Source organism: Pantherophis guttatus, chromosome 5, assembly GCF_059756535.1.
Source record: "Pantherophis guttatus breed Tessera chromosome 5, ASM5975653v1, whole genome shotgun sequence".
NCBI classification, from domain to species: Eukaryota; Metazoa; Chordata; class Lepidosauria; order Squamata; family Colubridae; genus Pantherophis; species Pantherophis guttatus.
Genome location: NC_142067.1, coordinates 20,002,673 through 20,026,186, shown reverse-complemented (window position 1 = coordinate 20,026,186; position 23,514 = coordinate 20,002,673). Strand labels below are relative to the sequence as shown.

Genomic DNA, 23,514 nt, shown 5'->3' with positions numbered 1-23,514 from the left:
TCAGAATTGCAGATACAAATCTGGTTCTGAAACTGCACAATAAACTGTCTCTGGCTGACCAAGGAATGTTGTTCAGTCTTCTTTTTCTACAAAACATAGAAGCTATTAAATCATGCAGGAGATGTAATAAATGAGGAAACATGGTCAATCAGTATGCTGTGCGACATAGAGTGTGATGTAATCTGCAGCACCATTTTGAATCCTCAGGTAATTTAATACACATACACCCTCTCACAAACATATACAGAGAATACTCTCTCTCTCTCTCTCTCTCTCTCACACACACACACACGTATATTTTATAATTAAATCACATAACCTAAAATTAGTAGAGGATCTATTATTATGTTCCCTTTCCCTTAAAACAATAGGATCCAGCTTTAATCATTGGCTTGTAAGAAGAAATATCCTTCTGGGTTCAGTTCCAAGTGGGGAAAAAGACACTGGAAACATGGAGACTGCTTGGAAAGATGGTTTAATGGTGGACAGGATCACATGGCTTGAGTTCCTGAACAGAAAAGGGGCGAGATACAGCGAGTCCCCGGGTTTTATGCTCTCTCTGGCTTTGAACTTCCTGGGCCCCAGAAAGAATATCCTGATTGGTTGTCAGACTCCCAGGGGGTCTGCTGTAATCTTCCCAGGTGCCATGTGGTGAGTTTCTGTTGCTAGATGGGTTCTATTGTGTTGCAGATGATGGTCCTTTGACAAAGGATTGGGTTTCTGCCTCTGGCCCATTAACAAAGAATGGGGAGGGGTGGCGGCAAGAAGGTGGGAGCTGCTTCATCTTTAAAACATGCTTCTCAATTTCTCATACAGGGAAACATAATATTCTGCCTTTTTAATATTTCCTAAAATATTTCATTCTTCTAGGAAAGGGGTGGGTGCTAACTTCCTACAGGCTTATGGCAGGGGTGAAATCCAGATTTTTTTCCCTACTGGTTCTGTGGGTATGGCTTGGTGGGCATAGCAGGGGAAGGATATTGCAAAGACTTCATTCCCTCCCCTCCTGGGGGAAGGATATTGCAAAATCTCCATTCCCACCCCATTCTGGGGCCAGCCAGAGGTGGTATTTGTCGGTTCTCCGAACTACTCAAGATTTCCCCTACCGGTTCTCCAGAACCTGTTAGAACCTGCTGGATTTCACCCCTGGCTTATGGGCTCTTGTTTACAGTACCCCAGCAGATTTTAGCAACAAAAGAAGAATGAGATAACAGTTAGGAAAACTTCCCTTGGGTTAATTCTTTTCCTACATGTTTTTATCACATTACACTCTAGTATATAATTCACCACAGTTTTAAATTTGATTGCCTAGATGCATTGCGCACTGATAGCAGAGGAGCCTATTACAGGTTATAAAAAGACGATTGGGTAATAAAAGCACAAATCTTCATGTAAGAATTGCTTACAAAGGACTTGAACATGCACAAATATTATTTTAGCCAAATTAGAAAAAGACAATAAAAACTATAAAAACAAGGAGCGTTTAAATCATGATCAAACATACATCAGTTGTATACAGCATCATACAATTCACTCACTTAAATCCAAGAGTCTGAGGAAATAGTTCAGTCAGTTTGTTTAGCCGCTGGTGGAATGAGTTGGAAGGAATCTTAGAGGTCTTCTAGTCCAACCCTCTGCTCAAGCATTCTGGACAAACAGCTGTCCAATCTGTTCTTAAAAATCTCCAGTGATGGGGCACAACTTCTAAAGGCAACCAATTCCACTGATTAATTGTTCTCACTGTCAGTAAATTTCTCCTTAGTTAGGTTAGCTCTGTATTTGGTAAGTTTCCATCGATTATGTCTTGTCCTGCCTTCAGATGCTTTGGAGAATAGGTTGACTTCCTTTTTTGTGGTAGCCCCCTTAGATATTAGGAAATTGCTAGCCTTGTTGTGTTGGAAGCTTTATTTTACACTGAGAAAACATTATTTTAACAAATTTATATAGCCGCCAGGTCACACGTAGGTGAGTCCAGACCGCTTACAACATTTAAACATTGGAAAATATGATGGAAAATTCCACCATATTCTAACATTATTTTTTTTAAAAACCCTTCCCCACTGCCACCCATAGCAGCAAGAATACAATTAAGTTAGCCACTTGATAGGCTCCATTTCCATTTGTGGTCCCCAGGCCTACTAACAAAGCCATATTTTTAGGGCCTTTGAAAATGGAGCAGGGTGGATTCATTATGAATGTACTCAGTAAATTCTCTCTCTCTCTCTCTCTCTCTCTCTCTCCCTCCCTCCCTCCCTCTTTCTCCCCTTGATCTGTTCCCTGACTTCAATATGCTGAGCACTCAAGGTAGCTGTCCAATTGTAAAAAGAATCAATGAATTCTAGTGAGGATATGGCAAAATAGACATTTATTGTCATTGCACATGGTACTGTAGGAAGTTAGCACCCACCCCTCTCCTAGAAGAATTAAATATTTTAGGTAATATTAAAAAGGCAGAATATATTTCCCTGGATGAGAAATGAAGAAACATGTTTTAAAGACAAAGCAGCTCCCACCTTCCTGCCTTCCCCCCCACACACTTTTGTCAATGGGCCAGAGGCAGAAACCCAATTCCCCCCACCTTTGTCAATGGACCATAATCTGCAACACAATAGGGCACATCTAGCAACAGAAACTCACCACATGGCACCTGGAAGATTACATCAGCCAGCAAGGCTAGCTAAGACCCCCACCTCCTGGGAATCTGACAACCAAACAGGATACTCTTCCTGTGCCCCAGGAAGTTCGGAGCCCAGAGAGGGCATAAAATCCAGGGACTTGCAGCATCTCTGCCCTTTTCTGTTCAAGAACTCATGTGAGAAACCATGTGATCCTGTCCACCATTAAACCATCTTGCCAAGCAGTCTCCATGTTTCCAGTGTCTTTTTCCCCACTTGGAATTGAACCCAGAAGGATTTTTCTTCCAACAGTACAACAAAATTAAATGCCATCTTCAGTATACATTATAACTATAAAAATAAAAACACAAACATACATCCTTTACATTCTATATAATAGAAATTGAAAACCCGATATTGCACTATACCGTAGAATTCAATATGGTTATTGCCCTGGAATAGAAGCTGTTTTTCAGCCTATTTGTCCTTGTTTTTATTATCCTGTACCGGCTGCCAGATGGTAATTGATGTAATATTATGGCTAAGATAAGGGGCCAGAGGGTGGATCTTGGCCAGCAAAAACTTGGCATAGATGGTGATATTGCTCACTGGTACTGTGGATAGATAGCTGCTCCTCATGAATATACTGTAGGATCTGAAGTTTTTTTTTTTTTTTTTTGGTATGCTTGTGAATCAAATAACTAAGAATTGAGTGACTACAACTTAGCCTATATGGAGATAAATTTTCATTGGGCTTTGTTTCTTAATCACTTTTGGAATTACTTTTTATACTTTTCAAATATTAAGAACCTTTGAAATTGCAGGTTTTATGACATTCACTGATTCTTCCAATCCTCATTGAAGTAAATTTTTAAATATGAATTTAAGGTAAGGACTTTAAAAAAAAAACAATAAAAAGGTGATTGGACTGTTGATTTTGGAAAGTTATAAATGAGCTAAGGGTCCAAATGGATATGAAATAAGATTTTGAAATTGATTATAAGAATTATTCCTGTGGAAAAATGCTGTTGTTTTGAATTCTTAAAAAAAAAAAAGAAAACTATTTTGAAGGTTGGACACCAGAACGAACCAGAAGGAACTAAAGATTACAATTAAAAGAGAAGAACACTTAAATTCGACTTGCTAACACAGGATGGAGCAAAATTCATTAACATTGGATGTCTTGAAGGATAATTGTGAATAATGGACTTGGAAGTTACTTCTAAGAATGTTTGCCATTATAAATAGTATATAAAAGTGTCATGGAAGAATAAGACTGAGACTAATCTGAAAGTGAATTTAAAAATGAAAGATTACAAGAACGCTAAGAAAAAGGATGATATACTGGATATACAAATGAAACCAATTGATTCTTAATAATTAAAAGTTGTTACAAATAACAAACCAGAAGAGTGACTTATATCGGATTTACAAAAGACCTGTTAAAGTTATGAAGGATTTTGTGAGAAGAAACAGAAAAAATGAAATCAAATTATAGGACATTATCTTAAGGGATTAATGACCAAGATTGTTAAAAGTAAAGGGAAGGATTATAAAGTTGGTTTATTTGATCCAGGTTAAAATAGATATGTTGCTATCTCTGGTAATCCTTAATAGAATTTTGCTGACCATCCACCCATGCTCTTTATTGTTGTTGTTGGCTATAATGTAAAAGTAATTTGCAACTATTTTCTTTCAGTATATTAATTTCCCAGATGGGGTCCACCCAGGTAATAATATGGGCACCATATTACAAAATACCCTTAAAATTATCTTGCATTTTATGTTTACTCTTAGCTTGGGAAGAAGCTGATGCTTGAATTCTCCCAAAGAGCTGTTGTATCACATCTGAAAAGGCACAATTTAAGAAAGTCTGACGAGAGTATAGTCCCCTTTCTGGGATTCAAAATCTACATTTTATATTCCACCTATTTCTAGTAAAGTCAGTTATTCTATATGTTGGTTGTTGTTTTTCAAGAACTGGTAAAAGAAAAACTAGGTAACAATATTGTAACCTAAAATGATTTACAAATCCATCACATCTGCTTAAATTATGGTTCAGTGTGAACCTAGAAAACTAGGTTGTTTACTTAACCATGGTTTAGCATATCATGTGAACAAAATTGTTACTAAAGCATTAATCAAGTAGTTCCCAATCATACAAAACATGGAAAGAGCTGAGGAAGCCATTTTCAGATCTTGGTTAATATGGTTACTGATGTGGGGTAGAATTATAAATGCAAGAAATCCTTAGAACAAAAAAGTCATGATATTGTTTTTAGAATATTTTATATTACATTTTATTTGCATGAAAATAAATTATACAACTTAAAAAATAAAATCCAAAAATTAAGCAGTACATCAAAATAGTTCAGCCAGACTGCCATACAAGAAACTGCTACCAGTCAAAATTGTACAGCATTATCTCATATGTAGTGGCATACATTCAAACTGTAAATTACCATATGTAGATAGATATTACAACCTTGGAAACTCAAGTTTGCGCTGCACTCCAGGCTACATATAGTCTATTAACAAAAATGCTCTTGAGTACTGTTTTATTTCACACATAGAACCTTGAATTTACAAACACAGCATTCCAACTAGTTCCATGAAAATAATTTTGCACTCAAGATACCAAAATTTGTCCATGAACCTATCAAAATTCTCCCCTCTGTATTTTTATATGTGTACCTTCCACAACTGATACCATAATGCAAATAAAATCCAAAGTTTATGATTACTCAGGTCATGTTACCTTTAAAAAAAAAAACAGGGAAAGGAGAAAGAACCACCACTACAACTTAAATTTAACTACACTATGCTCCAAGAAAAACAATAAATGAATAGATAGTACACAAAGACATCAATGGGATTAAGAAAAAAATGGAAGACTTCAAAGTAGAGTACGAACCTCATTAGTTGTGACAAAACATTTTGTAAGTAGTTAAAATCAAATGCAACTCACATTATTTTTCATAGAATATTTTTCACATTTAGAATATAACCTAATACAAACCACAGTGGCAATGCTTGTGGCAACATTTCCCCCCCTAGAAGCAGCACCTCTTTATTCTAGGTCTTTGGCGGGAACAAAAAAAATAATCCAAAGCTAAAAAAATCAGCTTGAAAAGTGCCATATTGCAAGGACTGATTACCGGGATTTAATTTACTTTTAGATGTGAAAGTATCCACCACACTTCTGCGTATATTTTTAAACCCTATATAGCTCCCTTCACAACAAAGTTAGCCTTAAGGGCATCTTGTTGAAAGTGTCCGAGCAGAAATGCTAAATGTGATGCTGCAGCTGTAAGAAAATTGCTGGTGTGTGTTTTGAATCATGTTTTACATGGCATGTATTCCAATGTGCATAAGTACTGAAACTAGGTTTGTAGCGTACTGTTTGTTCTATTTTCTGGCTTTAAACCCACTTAAATTATGAATGAAATGGGTATAAAAGGTAAGACATGAGTACTCAATGTTTTTAATGTAAATAAGGAAAAGTCTTCCATTAGCAACATCCAGGCACGAGTGCTCCTAAAACGATTCCATGTATACCTGGGGTGTCTAGCAATTTTCCCTTCAAAAAAATAATCTCTTACACTGCATCAGTTATCTCTGTTTCCAAGAGGCAGAAGGAAGCGCAGAGAGAGGTAATTCTGAAGAGCTATTCATTAAGCCTAAAGGAAGTTAGAAATCAGACACAAAATGTAACTTTTAAAAGACTTGCCCTGTTAAGAAATGAAATCATTCTGAAAGACTGCTAGCATTTGAACATCATTAAATACGAGGTTTAGGGCTGGTTGGATATTCAATGCCGCATGCCTCCTCCTTTCACAGCCGAAATAACAGGAAGCTAAGTCAAAAGGACTCTACCAAAGAATTTTAGAAATATGTACATACTTTCTAAAAAAAAAAACTTGTTGTCTTTTTCTACCCATTTCTAACTTTATTTCCAAATCAAATGCAGAGTTTTAGAAATCTTGTAGCATGTACAAAAGACTTCTTGGTAAATCAATTCTAGTTTTCTTTCCTTTAGCATATATTGAATGTTGGATAATATATACAACTTTTTTCTGACTTTTATTCACAACATTTTGAAATTGAAATTTTAACAATCCTATGTTAAGTTTGCAGCGAACACTTTAAAAAATATTAATCTCTGTTCTACAAGTAATAAAAAATGCACATAAGTACAGAAGATGAAACTTCAGGTCAGCACCCTGTCTTCATTTACTTGCTTTTTTTTTTTTCCATAACCATGAATGTCTGTAATTCTCCACTGCACCATGGTAGGGTTCTCTCAACCTAGCCCTGGGACATTCATTACAGTTGGTAGTTATAATCTGCATCTGTGCATCAGTGCAAGATTTTGAGGCAGAATTCAAAGATCAGTTTCCAATTTGGGGGAGGGGACGAATTTTCCTTCCCCTGTGGACATGTCATGCACTCTTTAAGAATTTACTCAGGAAGATTGTATACAAGGGAGTACAGATGAGAAATCAGAAAAAGAAAACCTTACAGCTTAAACCGATTTCCATTTCCACTGGATTATATTCCTGGCACTGTCTGTTATGTAAAATACAGCCTGTTAAATTCATTTGGCCCACAATTACGGTCTGTCTTGATCTTACTTTTCTACCAATTAGCAGCCATAGTCTAATGTAACAACCGAAAGGTAAGAAAACTCATATGCATTGCTAAAATTTCTAATGTAGTTTTGCAAAGAGGTGCTAGCAATATGGCACAGTAGGAAATCATTTAGAGAAGCTAAAAGCTTGGGAGTCCCTTTACTAGCATTTAATTTAATCTGAAGTTCTGTCTCTTTTTGCTCTCTATAGACTATAAACTATATTTCACAGCCTTAGTATGTGTTTCTTCACTTAAATCTGAGGCAGATTTTTTTTTAAAGGAAAAGAGAAAAGGGGCTTCAACTAGTGGTGGGTTTGTTACATAACTTGATACATACAAGCCCACTAAACTTACGGGGCTATGGTGCAACTGTTGTTGGTAGAATCACATAGGTACAGCCTATGTGATTGATTAATCTGTTATCTGGTCAAACTGGACAAAAAGACATGCCTTCTTCCACGCTTTCTCTTTTTCTTCAGAGTATAATTACATGTAAAAACATAAGTTTAGTTATTTTCAAATAAATAAAGGTATATATAAGGATTGTCAAAATGTTACTATTTTGAGAGAACTGTGTACTGGTTATGTTTAATGCATTACTTTTCTTCAAGCATACTAAAATAGTGAATGCCAGTATTAAATGTATAAACAAATACATTTAATATTTTTCCCACTACACTACAAACACATCTTTCCATGAATAAAGTGAATATTTTTAAAAAAGAGGGGGATTGAAGCAAACTATGTGACATATGTAATATATCCTGTTAGAATTACTAGTATCCCAGTATTCCAATCCAATTTTCATACTGAAACACTTGTTTAAGCTAACAGATAAATACATATCTATAGATGTGATGCATTTGTGTGTTGTTCAAATATTATACATGGGAGAGATCAAAAGGACAGTACATTTAGACAGTTGTTCCAAAACACAAAGTATGAAGTGCTACATCTAATCTATTTGCTTCTCTCTTTTTTATGTGAAAATGAAAACTAGCAAGTTTTTCAGTGCATGAATATCTGAAAATTTTTTCTTTGTGCAAATTCTGTAATATAAAAATCCCAGATTCTGTTCTCTTCCAGGTGCAAATCAAATCCTAACATTCTCACAATGGGCTCTCTGTGAATGTTGTTTCCGCACAAAACCAGCATGCTGTTAAAATTGTGCACAAGATGAGGGGAACACCATCATGCTAACTGAAAAAAAAAAAGAGAGAGAGAGAGATTGACTGACAAAATAAAGTCCTCTGGTAACGTAAGGCAGGAATTTGAGTAAGTAATGCAGGTCAAGTCCTTTTACAGCACAGTCTTCTTGTATTTTTTTTCTGCCCAAACCACTCCCAATGCACATTTTCTTGACATTTTCCAGTAAATCCTTAGGCTATGCCATGTATATAAACGTATTGATATCAGATTCATCTCTTCGGATATATTTGTGTTCTATAAGCCATTCAATTTGCTCTTTTATCATTTTCTTCTGCGGCAAGAACATATTTTTTAATATCTCTACTAATTCAGTCTGAAGTTGAGCATTAGTAATTTTCTTCCGCATTTTCATTATTTGGATGATAGCCTCCTAAAAACAGGGGGAGAAAAAGGGAAAATTGCACTTTGGATATATTTGTCCAAGATAAGCAAAGTGAATCTAGTGAACAAGTTGAAAGAGATACAATATACACAATTGCACAAGCATCTGTTTAAGTCACTGTGTTAAGTCTTCTGTCAACTAAAAGAATTTGTTTTAGTAACTGGGAAGGTCAGACCAGCTTAGATAAAGGAACCCCTTTATATACAGTCAGGTCCAGAAATATTGGGACATCGACACAATTCTAACATCTTTGGCTCTATACACTACCAGAATGGAGTTGGAATGAAACAAACACAATGTGCTTTAACTGCAGACTGTCAGCTTTAATTTGAGGGTATGTACATCCAACTCAGGTGAACGGTGTAGGACTTACAGCAGTTTGCATATGTGCCTCCTTCAGCAAGTGAAATGCATGCTCAATGGGATTCAGGTCAGGTGATTGACTTGGCCATTGCATAACATTCCACTTCTGTCCCTTCAAAAACTCTTTGGTTGCTTTTGCAATATGCTTTGGATCAGTATCCATCTGCACTGTGAAGCGCCGTCCAATGAGTTCTGCAGCATTTGGCTGAATGTGAGCAGATAATATTGCCCGAAACACTTCAGAATTCATCCTGCTGCTTTTGTTAGCAGTCACATCATCAATAAATACAAGAGAACCAGTTCCATTGGCAGCCATACATGCCCACGCCATGACACTACCACCACCACGCTTCACTGGTGAGGTGGTATGCTTAGGATCATGAGCAGTTCCTTTCCTTCTCCATACTCTTCTCTTCCCATCACTCTGGTACAAGTTGATCTTGGTCTCATCTGTCCATAGGATCTTGTTCCAGAACTGTGAAGGCTTTGTTAGATGTTGTTTGGCAAACTCTAATCTGGCCTTCCTGTTTTTGAGGCTCACCAATGGTTTACATCTTGTGGTGAACCCTCTGTATTCACTCTGGTGAAGTCTTCTCTTGATTGTTGATTTTGACACACATACACCTACCTCCTGGAGAGTGTTCTTGATCTGGCCAACTGTTGTGAAGGGTGTTTTCTTCACCAGGGAAAGAATTCTTCGGTCAGCCACCACAGTTGTTTTCCGTGGTCTCCCGGGTCTTTTGGTGTTGCTGAGCTCACCGGTGCGTTCCTTCTTTTTGAGAATGTTCCAAACAGTTGTTTTGGCCACGCCTAATGTTCTTGCTATCTCTCTGATGGGTTTGTTTTGTTTCTTCAGCCTAATGATGGCTTGCTTCACTGATAGTGACAGCTCTTTGGATCTCATCTTGAGAGTTGACAGCAACAGATTCCAAATGCAAATAGCACACTTGAAATGAACTCTGGGCCTTTTATCTGCACATTGTAATTGGGGTAATGAGGGAATATTACACACCTGGCCATGGAACAGCTGAGAAGCCAATTGTCCCATTACCTTTGGTCCCTTAACAAGTGGGAGGCACATATGCAAACTGCTGTAAGTCCTACACCGTTCACCTGAGTTGGATGTACATACCCTCAAATTAAAGCTGACAGTCTGCAGTTAAAGCATATTGTGTTTGTTTCATTCCAACTCCATTGTGGTGGTGTATAGAGCCAAAGATGTTAGAATTGTGTTGATGTCCCAATATTTCTCGATCTGACTGTACATACTCACCAGCCTGGTTGCCTATGATTGTTTTTAGCAATATCATGCAGGAAAAAGCTAAATGGATACTGTGTTTCCCCGAAAATAAGACATCATCTGATAATAAGCTCAATCGGGCTTTTGAGCGCATGCGCTAAAATAAGCCCCCTCCCCCAAAAATAAGCCCTCCCTGAAAATATTTAAAAGCATGCGCACCCGGTCCCTACTACTTCCTCTGCTTAGGGTTAGAGAGACAGAGCTGGAAATCAGGTAAGATGGCAAAAGGAGCCCCATCTTGCTTCATGCGCCCCAAAATAATAAGATCTTCCTGAAAATAAGGCCAAGCGCTTATTTTGGGGTTCAAAAAAATATAAGAAAGGGTCTTATTTTTGGGGAAACATGGTAGGGCATAACCTGAAAATGCAACCTTATGTTATACATAAGGTTATACATAAGGCTCTTATAACACTGGATTCTTGTGAGCGAATGTAGAAGACAATTTTTGTTTGGTCTTACTAGCTATCCCAATGTAGAAAGTAAGAAATTGACCTTGTTAAAGATACATGTAGACTCTCTGGACTAGGCAACACGGCCTGCGTATTTCCGTTAAGGTCATTTTCCTTGTCCTCTACATTTACATCCTTCTTCAATCTGGCACTCACTAAGCCACGCAGTCTGGGAATTCTGGCAGCTGCAATCTCAACACACCTAGAAGGTGCAAATCTGAGGGAAGGTTTAGTTAATCTCTGTAAGTGTGGGACAGAATTATTTATGGTCCAACATATGGACAAAATGGCATAGAACAGGGGTGTCAAACTCAAGGCCCGTGGCCTGAATGCGGCCCACGGGGCTGCCTGGAAACAGTGACGGATCGGCTCGCATGCCTCTGCCAGCGAAAATGGGCTCCCGAGCTCCATTTTTCAGCTGCGACAGATTCCTGCAACCCTCTGCCAGTGCAAAAGGAGCTTGGGAAGGCCGCATGCAGCCTTCCCAAGCTCCGTTTTCACTGGCAGAGGGTTGCAGGAGGCCGTCACAGTCAAATAACAGAGCTCGGGACCCCGTTTTTGCTAACACAGTGCTCGGGCCACCACATGCACTGACACAAATGATGTTAAGATGGCCACATGCACCCTAGCCCCCCGAGATCAAACACAACCCTGATACGGCCCTCAATGAAATCGAGTTTGACACTCCTGGGATAGAAGGATCACAGAAAGAAGCAGAACACTCAGAGTTGTGATTTGGACAGCTGAAGGCAAACCTTTGCTAACCTACAAAGTGATCTAGAATTCCATATGGCACTGCAGAGTCAGTTACAGGCTGATGACTATCAACTTGATAACCAATGTATTCCTCCCCTAGACATACAAAAACACCCCTCAAAACCAGGAAACTTACATTTTAGGTTTTTTCTAATTTACAAATTTATACTTCTTTATAATCTCCCCCATGCCAGATTCTACTAATGGGCACTTGTTAGTAATACCTTTATAATGTCATCCATGTAGTATATGCCTAGTAATGTTGATGTTCCACTGCTAGAAATTGGCAAATTTTGGCATGCCATGCACCTTGAAAATGGCTCCCTGGCATCTTCATTGCTGGACCTATCAACTAAGAACTTTTAAGTGGAAGTACTAAAAGATCAACCTGGATTTCTTGCTACTCTTTCTTTTCTGCACTGTATATAGTGAAATCTACTCAAACTCTCTTCCTTGAAGTTGCCAGTTTTCAGTTTGTGTCTTGCAACTTAGCAGAAAAACTATTTTTTACCTGCCTGCTTTGTGAAGCCCTTCTGATGAAAAAGTGAGACAGCTGAATGTATGAATCTCCACAGCCTATTTTACTTTTCATCTAGTTACATAATATGAAGGAAGGGGAGGGGAGTTGTCAAGCATCAACATACCACTTTTTGAACAGCATACCATAATTGCATATCATATCTCTTAGGTTCCAGAATTAGAACAACCTACAATCAGTTAACATACCTGGGTTCGTAATATTCTTAACTGGACTATCCCTTCATTCTCTTCTTCTCTCATTCTCTCTGTTGTTAACTGCAGTCTACCAATAAGGTTTATTTTACCTCTTTTTTGAACTTTAGCATTTTTTCTAAAAAAACCAAACAGAAAATGCAATAAAAGAATAAACATATATAGGTTAGTTTTAATCAATGGATGTTCTTGAAGATTTGAGAGACATAGCTACTTGGAATACAGAGACTGGAAACTGAATATAGACATTGAAAATTGTATCCGTATACAATTATTTTTAGGAAAGCAATTCTGTTTTTTTCCATTTACTTGGATATTTAATGGATTTTTCATGATTTGTTAATATTTTGCTCACAAAGATTTAACTGTTTTATATTTATACGTATTATTATGGCTGAAAGCACTCTGATAAGTGTGCTTATCAGAGTGCCAACAGGAAATTAATATTTACTAACAAAATAATGTGCTCTAACACTATAATCAATATTACAAATGCTTAATATTCAAAATGCTTTACTCGTATTACTCTGTGTTCTTCATTAACAGTATAATTCAATTGCAAATATTGCATATTGCCTAAAAAAACTTTTGTTACAACACAATCTCAATACAATATATGAAAGAGAACTAAAGTTGAAAAACAGTTCATCACAAAAATAAACTTCAAGCTGAGAATTGCTGGATTTAGTACTTTAATTATATTATTCCAGGCCATCTCACCTTTAATGAGAACTCTAACTAGGCACAAGGCCCACAAGACCGTATAAGCAACAATTTATGAGCAACCTTCAAACCAAATGATTTTGGTTGCACAAATGACTACATTATCCTTAATGTCAGCAAAAAATGTGGCATGGGAACAACTAAGCCTATTTACCTGGCCTATCAATTCTCTGCACAGTCTCTATATTATGGTTTACATTTGGCAGTTAAGAGAGCCAAGCCAGGTTAGTACTTGGATAGGAGACTGTCAGAAAATACCAGAACTGGCTGGAAGAAATACTGAAAAGTAAAAATGTATCAAAAAGAATTGTTCCCAAGAATTCTGCATGGTTATGCCCATGTAATTTCAGAATTCAAATTGAACTCAGGAGTCCTGCTATTCTAACTTAGAAACATTTAAAAAAAACAAACCACTGCTGCTATATGAATGCCCATCTAATATAAACTATAGTGTGCATAGTATGTCATCTTTTGGGGTATTCATATGTTAACAATAATCCATACAGAGACTGTTTGAAGTTATGATGGCACTGAACCAAGGGATTTACAACTTTTCCTCAAAGTTCTGGCCCCTGCAGCAGCCCTGCAGTCACTGGAACACAATTCAATTCAATTCCAAACTTGCTTAACAGCCAGTTTGCAATTTCCACCAATTGCAATCACTAAGAATTTTTATCTACAGTACTACTTTAAAAATTCTAGCGGGCTAAGAATAGCTTTCTCAGAAGCAGAAGATTATGGTCCAGGGAAGGCAATCCACAGGATAATACTTAGTGCATTACTGAAATACTTAAGCGACGAAAACAAGGGAGATGGGAGTTACCTACACTATACAGCCATATGTTTTACAGTTCTGCTTTATAGATGTTTGGTCATTTTACTAAAGAAATGGCTCTGCCAAGATCCTTCATTAGCAAGAGGTATATAAATGAAAATAGTTGTAATTTATTTCAATAAAACTTGTAAAGAATTTAAATCTGTTTGTTTGATTTAAAAGAATTCAAAGAATATTTAAATTCCAGTCTTCAGTCAATATAATAGTTTTAACAAGTTGAAAGATCAGGGAAAAGAAAAGATTTGTATTTCTAAAGCAGAATATAGATATATCAAAACATTTAACTCTTACAATTTCAAACTGTAAAAAATATAGTTTAATTCTAATATGATATTATCTCAAAATTCAACTTTAAGAGCAGTTGAACCATTCAATATTAAAAGTTATCTTTGAATATCTATAAAACATTTGTGAGTAAACCAGTTATCACTTCTTACATTAAGCTGAACTCCTGGTTCACTGAGAAGAGAGTTCCCTCTGTAAAGTCTTTGGGTGAATTGACTAGAGGTTCATACAGTAAAACTTGACGTTTCAACTTTGGAAATGCTACAAGAGACTGTAAATTAGGAGAGAGAAAAAAGACTATGAAAATCAGATCTTAGATCAAATATAAAGATCAAATTTTATAATGCCTTCATTGACAAAATTATTTTAATTTCATTTAAATTTCATAAGCAAAAACTAGCAATTTTAGTTACTTTAATTAGATGTTAAAGAAAAGACTTATGTATTACATTTGATCATTCTGAAATGTAACCTGATAATAATCTGATATCAGCAAAACATTTTAGACTACTTATCAAAATATCAACATAAAAATGCATATAAAAGATATAACAAACATGTAACTTCTTGTAATACATTTTGTAAACCTGTAACTGATATGGTTACAGATTGGTCTATCAATGCAAATATGAATAAGTACAGCATCTTATAATTTGATCTATATTTTAATTATTGCAATGAATTGACAAAATATTATTTTATTCACATATAAATGAAAAACACTTTATGGAAACTATTTTGTAACAGATTCATTTATCCACGCTTTAAGAAAAATATTCTGAAAAAATTATCTGAACTGAACGCAGAATCAATGCAACAGAGGCAAATGAAACTGCTTTTTAAAGAATAAGAGTGCAAAGAAATGATAAATAAGGCAGAACATATATTTTATTTATTCAAAAAATCCCATTTCTATTCCAGGTAAATCCAGAGAAAAAATATAGTGAAAAATATATGGAAAACTACTGTCCAAGAATCTAAAGAGTATCTGAGATACTAGATACTTTAAAAGCATTCTGGTAGGACGTTTCAAATATTTATCAGCTTGTTAAATATGGTTTAAGAAGATTGTTATGTAAGTTATTCATGCAGTCTTTTAAAGATATGATACTAGATTAGGTTTGGCATTCTTTTGTACTTTAGGCAGACTCTAATGCAATAAAACAGCACACACCGTATTCAGGTTTTTCTTTTTAAGAGTTTGCCAGTTGCGTCTACATAAGCAACCAGAAAGTAGCAACCAGAATGCTAGTTTAGGCCGAGAACCAGTTTGGTGTAGTGGATAAGGCACCGGGCAAGAGACCATGAGTTCTAGACCTATTTTAGCTATAAAGCCAACTGGGTGATATTCAACAAAGTCATTCTCTCTTAGTCCTAGGACAGGAGTCAGCAACCTGCGGCTCTGGAGCTGCATGTGGCTCTTTCACCCCTCTGCTGTGGTTCCCTGTCACTCAAAATATGTGTCACAACTGCCAATGTGCAACACCTGCCAGCACGCAATATATTGAGCTTTTCAACCCCTGGTAGGCCAACAATGGATAAATCCAAGAAAAAAAAATTTCAGAAGAAAACAGAACATTTAATTCAACTACATATGCTAGTTTTGTGGCCGCTCAAGAAATAAGTCAGGCATGAGAAGGGTTTTGTGGCTTCTAGTGTTTTTTTTTTCTGTGGGAAACAGGTCCAAATGGCTCTTTGAGTGTTTAAGGTTGCAGATCCCTGTCCTAGGAAGAAGATCAATGGCTAGATGACACTACTTTTACATGAATACATGACCGACTGAATAATTCCATATCAGGAGTGTTTATTAACTTCAGCTTGGAGAGAAGCTTTGAGCAGAATACTAGAGAGTTCTGTTCTGGGCCTTGGGCTAACATTTTTGTAGACAATGCAAAGCTGGAGAACAGGGCTAATACTTTAGAGGACAGAGGAAAAGATTAAAAAACATCTAGCCAAGCAGAGGAAGGAATTTAACAGGCAGAAATATAAAGTTCTTCAGTCAGGTAGAAAAATGAAAGTGCACGTACAGTATAAGATGAGGGAAACTGATTTCATTGCATGTAAAAAGAACCTAAGTATTCTTATAGACTAAACATGACTGCATAACAGAATCAGTCCTGATAAAAGGAAATTAGTATTGCTTTTCTGGTCAGGTCCCATTTAAAGTAATACAGTAGTTCTAAGCATGATAGTCATGCACTAACAAACTGAACCTAGGAAAATAGTAGCTTCTTTGAAAAATGTAAATTAGAAATTGAGTTAAGAATGCAATAATATATATAATGAGCTTTCCATCTTTCCTTCCTAAGAGTCATATTTTACAGGTAGATTTTATTTTAAAAGTAGAAATTATTAAGACTTGTTCTTTGTTTTCCATATTAATATGCATGTTCTCATAATGCTATTATAATATGATTGAAGAGCTGAAGACTTACCCATAAAGTTCTCCTAAGCTCAGCATCTGGAAGTTCTGTCGCTAATTTAAGATTTTCAAAACTAATTTTTTCTCGAGGTCTTTGATTCCATGCAAAAAGCACAGCCAATTGAAACGTAGTAACCTCCAAGTCATACTGGCCAACTTCATTCTTGAAAGTTATCTGTTAATGACCAAAAATTAATAAGTGAGCTTAAATACACTCATACTTTCAGGGTGCCAAAACCAAACAGAAATACAAAATGCAAGCAAGTGACATACTTACAATTCCATTGGACATTAAATGATGCCAGTGAAGCTTCCTGCCACTGTGGTTCTTTTTGTAGAACTCTTCAACCTCGGGGATAAGGTCTTCTAATTCCGTTGGCAGTGATACAAAAACCTTTTCAGAACTTCTGGACCAAGCCCCAGCATTTAAAATTTTAATATTCACAGAATCAGCTGTACACAAAACAAGAACAGAAAGCTCAGCCAAGTAACACTAAAACTATCAACCAATGTATGGAACAGAGTCAAAGAAACTGAATGCACAATTTTGTACTATAGTTATCCAATATGGATTTGTTAATGTGAAAAAGCAGGATAAATAAATATAAATAATCTTGGCTTTCTATAACACTGAGAATTTTAAAAAGTAACAAGTATAAAAAGTACCTGGGAGGGCCAGTTTATTATTTTTGTGCATTTCCTTGAAGGCCTGGTTAAGATCTTCAGATACCTTAATATCTTGAAACATCCTTGCCAATTTATTTACATAATCTGCTGGCATACCTACTTCCTGCACAGAGAAAGGATTGAAGCAATAACTATGTGATTTAAATACAGTAAATACTTACTACTGATCTTTTTATTTAACTATTAGGGCTGTGCAAAATCATGTCAAAGACTCTTTGCAAAGCAAGTGAAGTGCCCCTTCAAACCCGCCTCTTGAACCGTAACAAAGCCTGAGTGGTTTTGTACAGCTCTGAGTAGGTATTTCAACTAGCAATATCCACATACTAACATAACATAAGAACAATTTATTTCTCACATCAAATGTACAAACTGGAAAAGAACTTATTCAGTTCTTCACTACATTCATGCATGGGGGGAAGGGGGGAAAAGCAACACAGGCTGGGTTCAAACCACAGATCAACGAGCTATTTTGTCTATATAAATCTTTGTTAAATCATTGTTAGGACCTTAAGATACAAAGTTCTAAGTTCAATTTTTATTTTTAAAAAATTGAATAAACCGCTTGCTAACATTAACCTAAAGACCAGGCCACAGATAATTTAAGCTTCAATAATTCACAGTATGTGTGATTTTAAATTAAAAGCTATGCTTTCTAAAGAAAAGACTAGACAACAGAATTGATAAACTTACCCGCAGCCATTCAACCATGTTCTCTTCTATTTCGCTGTCTGCTGATATATCCAATATAAGACGCCTTGTTAAATGAGCTTTGTGGTATCTCATAAAAACATCTTTGTTCTGTACATACTTGAGTACCAATAGCTGTTTTTAAAAAGCATTATACATATTTTTATGATTGCTATTAGTATTTACCCCTATTGCAGAATATATTTTATCAGGAATAATATATTCCTGTATTAACTCCACCCTTCAAAAATTCCTCATGTATCAACATATTCAATCACCATGGAACAAAATATATCATCACCTTATTTATACCGATGCATCCATATTAGTGCCTTTTTATCATATTTTAAATAGCAAAAATGTGTTTGTGATCAAAAGGAAGTATACAATATCCACTGCTTAAAATGTTTGAATATGAACAGTCCCAAAATGAAACACGACTGCTCGTTGCCAGTAAGGACTGTGATCACTAATCAGTGATAGGAAATGTTCTGAGGTGCAAATTAATTTACATTAATACACTGAAATTCCACTAGTTTGATGGTATCAAACTCCTACTATGATTAGATAGTCACCTTTAATTAAAAATCTACATATGATCTGATTTCAAAAAGATTTAAATATAACAAACTTTATTGTATCACACTTTAAAAAGAGCATAGCTTTAAATATAATATGTTGAGATTAGTTTCTCTAAAAAACAATTTTGAAAGATGGCCATTCGCTAAAGCATCTTTCCAACCTACAGCGTGCAAAATCCTAAAATGAAATTTAATTTTAGATATAGCAGGCTTCCTCTCTCCCTTTTCCTCTCTCTCCAGGGAGATAACAGAATGTCAACAATATCAAGAACAAGGAAATATTACTTCTTTAGAAATTTACTTTTGAAATAAACTTTGGCAACAACTAATGCAGGGATCTCCAACCTTGGCAAGTTTAAGACTTGTGGACTTCAACTCGTCCACAAGTCTTAAAGTTGCCAAGGTTGGAGACCGCTGAACTAATAGATTGAAAGTTTCATTTAAATCCAGCGAAGTCTACCAAAATGAAACCACAATCCTAAACTTAGTTTTTAGGGGAATATCGCACACTCAGTAGAACCTTTGAGTGCTCAAATATAGAACTGCATTATTAATGATGTATAACCATTAGCTGTATTATGGATGACACCTTGCCCTCATCAGCAACTATTTTAAGGACTAAATCAACATGTCACTGCATTCAAATCGTAACTGACCTCTCACTGCTATTAATTCAGATTTAGAGAAATAGAGCAATGTTCTGATAGTTTTGAGAGCAGAAAGGCAGAAAGACATTGAGGAGAAATTACCCAACCTTCACATTTATTTCTCTCAAATAAAAAACTAGAAACAAAAAAAAAAAAAAAGAACATACCACTTCTTTAAGTTTTGCTTCAATTTCTTCAGAGGTTAATTTTTTGCTTAGTGGTGTTTTTCTTAACAACATATCACAATAATTTGCAAGTAACTCTGGGCACTTGGACTCTGGTTGTGTCTTCAATCCAACACTAAGGAAAAAAGGAAAAATAGTAGCCAAAAGTTATACAGAATCACTAATATTGGTTTCATGCCATTATACAAACTCATTCTTTTATGAACAAAAAAAGAGAAATGCCTTATGTAAAAACAATCAATATTTTTATACATTTGCATTGTGTAAATTTATTTATTTTTATTTCAAAGTGACTATATTAATTTTTACATATAATTTAAAAATATAAAATAATATATATATATGGAAAGCTACAGAAAAGCAGTTCAATGAGAAATGAAAACTTAAATATTGTAAGATCCTGGAGAAATTGTCAAGACATTTTCTATACTATTGCCGATTTAATGTGCTTCAAAATCTAGTTCTAAATGAATAAGCAAAAATGTCTAGAAACATTTCTTTTTAAATAATCTTATGGTTATCGCCAACATTATCAGTAATGGGATTATTGGCCAGAACAATTATGGATTTTGGCTGTTTTTGGAGTAGATATGCAGATATACATATCTGAGTATCTGAGATTTAGTATTATGTGCATGCTTCTGTGCACTTGTTTTCAAAGTTTGGAGATTGCCCAGGTTAAAAATAAATATATTTAAGCATTACAGAAAACAAGGAAAATATTAAATATCCATTCAAAATATAAACAAAAATTAAATTCTGTTATTGTCAAGTACTCATTCAGATTACTTACCCCTTCTGTTTCAATGGTAGTTCAAGTTTAAATATTGTAGCATCATTAACAACTGCCTTATATGCCTAAAATAAAAATAAGGCATTCAATACAGGCATTCAATCTACTTTTTTCATACCAAAGTATGTCCTTAAAAACAAAAATATGTTAATTTTAAAACAATCACTCTTCTTAAAAACATAATTCCTGTATCACATTGGGAAAAGAGCCAAAGCAGGAGAAAACCGGAATCGTCACAGAGAGACCGGCTGGAAAAATAGCGGGCTTCAACGAGCTCCACGAAAATCCAGCCGGGCAAACCGCTGTCGGGAGGTCTTCCGACCGGAACCGTCCTGTAGGGACGGTGAAGAAGGATAGGTGCCTCAGATAACCAAGAGGAACAGGCAAGTTCCTTGAAAGGTCCGAGGCTGCTCTTCGAACCAGCGGTGGGGGTGGTGGCCATTAAAAAATGACCGTTCTGAAGCTGCGGCAACCGGAATAAGATTTTTGTGCAGGAGCGGTGTTTGAACGGAGTGCTGGTACTGGGTCAGTGATTGGCCAACTCACAAGTAAAAAAGGAAATTAAAAAAAAAAAAAACTTCAAAGGTGTCCCAGAGTGGAAATGAGTGGCTAATTGGCACTTGGGAATTTTTAATGGAGGGAGAAGAACAAAGAGGAGGTTAAAGTACCAAAGCCCAAGAAAGAAAACTTTATAACTGGATTTAAAATTGGATTTGAAGAAATTAAAATTAATACAAGAAAAAGAAACCCGATTTGAAATATCTTTGACAGTTTTGACACTTGAAGGAAGAACAAAGAGGAGGTTTAAATATTAAAGCCCAAGAAAGGAAATTTTTATAACTGGACTTAAAACTGAATTTGGAGAAACTAAAAATACTAAAAGGAAAAGAAATCCGAGGGAAAGTATTTTCTATGTGGATTTAAAATACTTTTGAAAGCTTGATACTTTGTTGTTCTGAGAACATTGTGGATTGGAGAGAGACATCTGCTGGTGGAAAGAAAGCACTACAAAACTGGTCTGAAAATTGAAAAAAATAATAGCAGTGACCTTGACTACTAAAAGAAACTGAGAACTTTTAAGGAGTATTTGTTTTTTTTTAAATTGCTTGGTCCCAACTTTCAATGGAGGTGGAAAACAACAAAGCTTTAAATTGTATTGGACAAATACTTGAACTGGATACTATCTGGAAATAAAAAATAGATTATATGGACTTTAAAATCTTAATTAAATATAAGTTAAAATATTAACAATTTTTTAAATTGAAAATATGGAGTCTTGGATATGTGAGGAATTAATTGAGATGTTTAAAAACATGCGTGAATCATTAAAAGGCAACAAAAAATCAGAAATTTTGCTAGAACACACAAAACAGGAAAAAGAGAATATAAATGAGAAGCAAGAAAATAATATTGTAGGAAAAGGAATTGAATGTAAAAAGTTAGATGATTACACTGGGATTTACAATGGCAAAAAAAGAGTGGATAGGGGGGAATATCCCCCCCCAAAAAAGAAGCAATCAAAGGGAAGAGAAAGAAATGGAAAAAGATTAGGAAAAAGCTTGGGGAGAATTATGCAAGTAATAGATTCAAAAATTAGAAAAAGGATTCAGGAGAAAAGATACAATAAATATATATAAAAAGAAGAAGTTAAGATAATGAGATGAAAGGACAAAATTATTAAGAAGTGGAATTTTGGAGAGATCAAGAGAAAATGGTTAAAAGGGGAAGAATAATGGAAAGGAGGAAGGAAATAAGGTATATATTAGTAGATCTAAGGGAACTGTATTAATATTATTAATTGTGAATGTAAGAAGTGAATATGATGATGTATATTGTTTATTGTAAAAAAGAACAGCAGATGAAATATGAAGTGGCAATTTGATTTAATTATGAAAATGACTGAAATCAAGAGACAAAATTGAAACGTGAAAAAAGTGTGATGGGGATTTGAAAAAATATGTTGTAAATGATGAAATAAAATAAATAATTGATGCTATAGTAAGAAATTAGGAATTAAGGGTGGATAGTGATATTGCTTATCATGTACTAAGAAGAGATTAAGATAAGATGTGGAAAGTCAATTAAGTTAAAGGATTTCAATGCAAGAATTGAATATGATGAAGTACATTGTTCAGAGGCAAAAGGTGTGATGGGGATTACTGAGAAATATATTTTATAAATGGAGAAATAAGATAATTAATTGATGTTACACTAAGAAATTAGGAACTGAAGGGCGGATGGTGATACTGTTTATATATTATGTATTAAGAAGAGAGTAAGATAAGATAAAGAAGTAGGGAAAAAGAATATTATGGCTGAAACTGAGATATGTAAATTGTTCTTTGAAAAAACAAAAAGGAAGATTGGAATAGATTATAAAAATCAATATATAACTATGTTGTAAGAAGTATAAAATGTGACCCGGTCAACACTCTGTTCATAAAATATGTGAAAGAAAAATTTAATAAAACTTGTTTAAAAAAAAAAAAAAGGAAAATAGCCAAAGCAGAGAAAATGTCCCCAAGTTTCACTACTTTCAGGGGAAGTTTGAAGGTTACTGTTGCTTCAAACTTCTGTTCATGAGAAAGGGGGAAAGAATACAGAAGAAATGAAGGGGATATGGATGTAAGTCTGCAGGATGCTAGTACACCAAATTAGCCCACAGGTTCAGATATTTATCTGTATCTTGTTGCCCTACTGGAATCTGTTTATATTTCTAGATTTTCAAAGGTGAAATAAAGTATAGAGTGATACTATTATTTCTGTGATCCTTGGCAAAAATGTCTCAGTGGGACTCCCTGGCAGTGTCTTATCCACATACTAACAATGTCTGTTTCTACTTAACTTCCGAGCTGGGGGAAAGTTGGCCATGTCTTACCCCTGGAAGGCACCTTTACCTTTATTTAGTTTGTAATCAACGAATATTCCAAAATGATTTTGTAAGTACTGTTGCCAGATTAGGAGGCATTACATTTTATTATTATTTTCAGACATTTTCCCTAGCCTATCAATATCTTTTAAAATGTTATTTCTGGGTTGTAAGATATTATGTCATGCTAGAGGCATTTGCTCATTTTTTGTGAAATTTGAACTGTTACAAGTTTCAATTCTACCCTGTGATTATTTGAGAACTCTCTAATTAATAATGATTTTCATGAAGATACTGATGAATCTTATTATTAAAGCAAGATTACAAGTACAGCAATGCAAATATATAAATAAAATCTTGCA

The 23,514-nt window shown here is 35.2% G+C and overlaps 1 protein-coding gene across 1 annotated transcript in view; it reads right to left on the bottom strand.

The window, feature by feature from the left end:
• Positions 1-4,890: 4,890 nt before the first annotated feature.
• Positions 4,891-23,514, bottom strand: part of CUL5 (cullin 5) — a 37,737-nt gene continuing 19,113 nt past the window's right edge. Inside the window, exons 11-19 of the mRNA XM_034409546.3 lie at positions 20,284-20,348; positions 19,473-19,605; positions 18,081-18,212; positions 17,370-17,493; positions 16,981-17,156; positions 16,717-16,878; positions 14,434-14,552; positions 12,433-12,556; positions 4,891-8,826 (exon numbers count right to left, since the gene is read on the bottom strand). Of these exons, the coding sequence (XP_034265437.1) occupies positions 8,632-8,826; positions 12,433-12,556; positions 14,434-14,552; positions 16,717-16,878; positions 16,981-17,156; positions 17,370-17,493; positions 18,081-18,212; positions 19,473-19,605; positions 20,284-20,348 (1,230 nt within the window). The 3' untranslated portion in view covers positions 4,891-8,631. The remainder of the gene's footprint in view (positions 8,827-12,432; positions 12,557-14,433; positions 14,553-16,716; positions 16,879-16,980; positions 17,157-17,369; positions 17,494-18,080; positions 18,213-19,472; positions 19,606-20,283; positions 20,349-23,514) is intronic.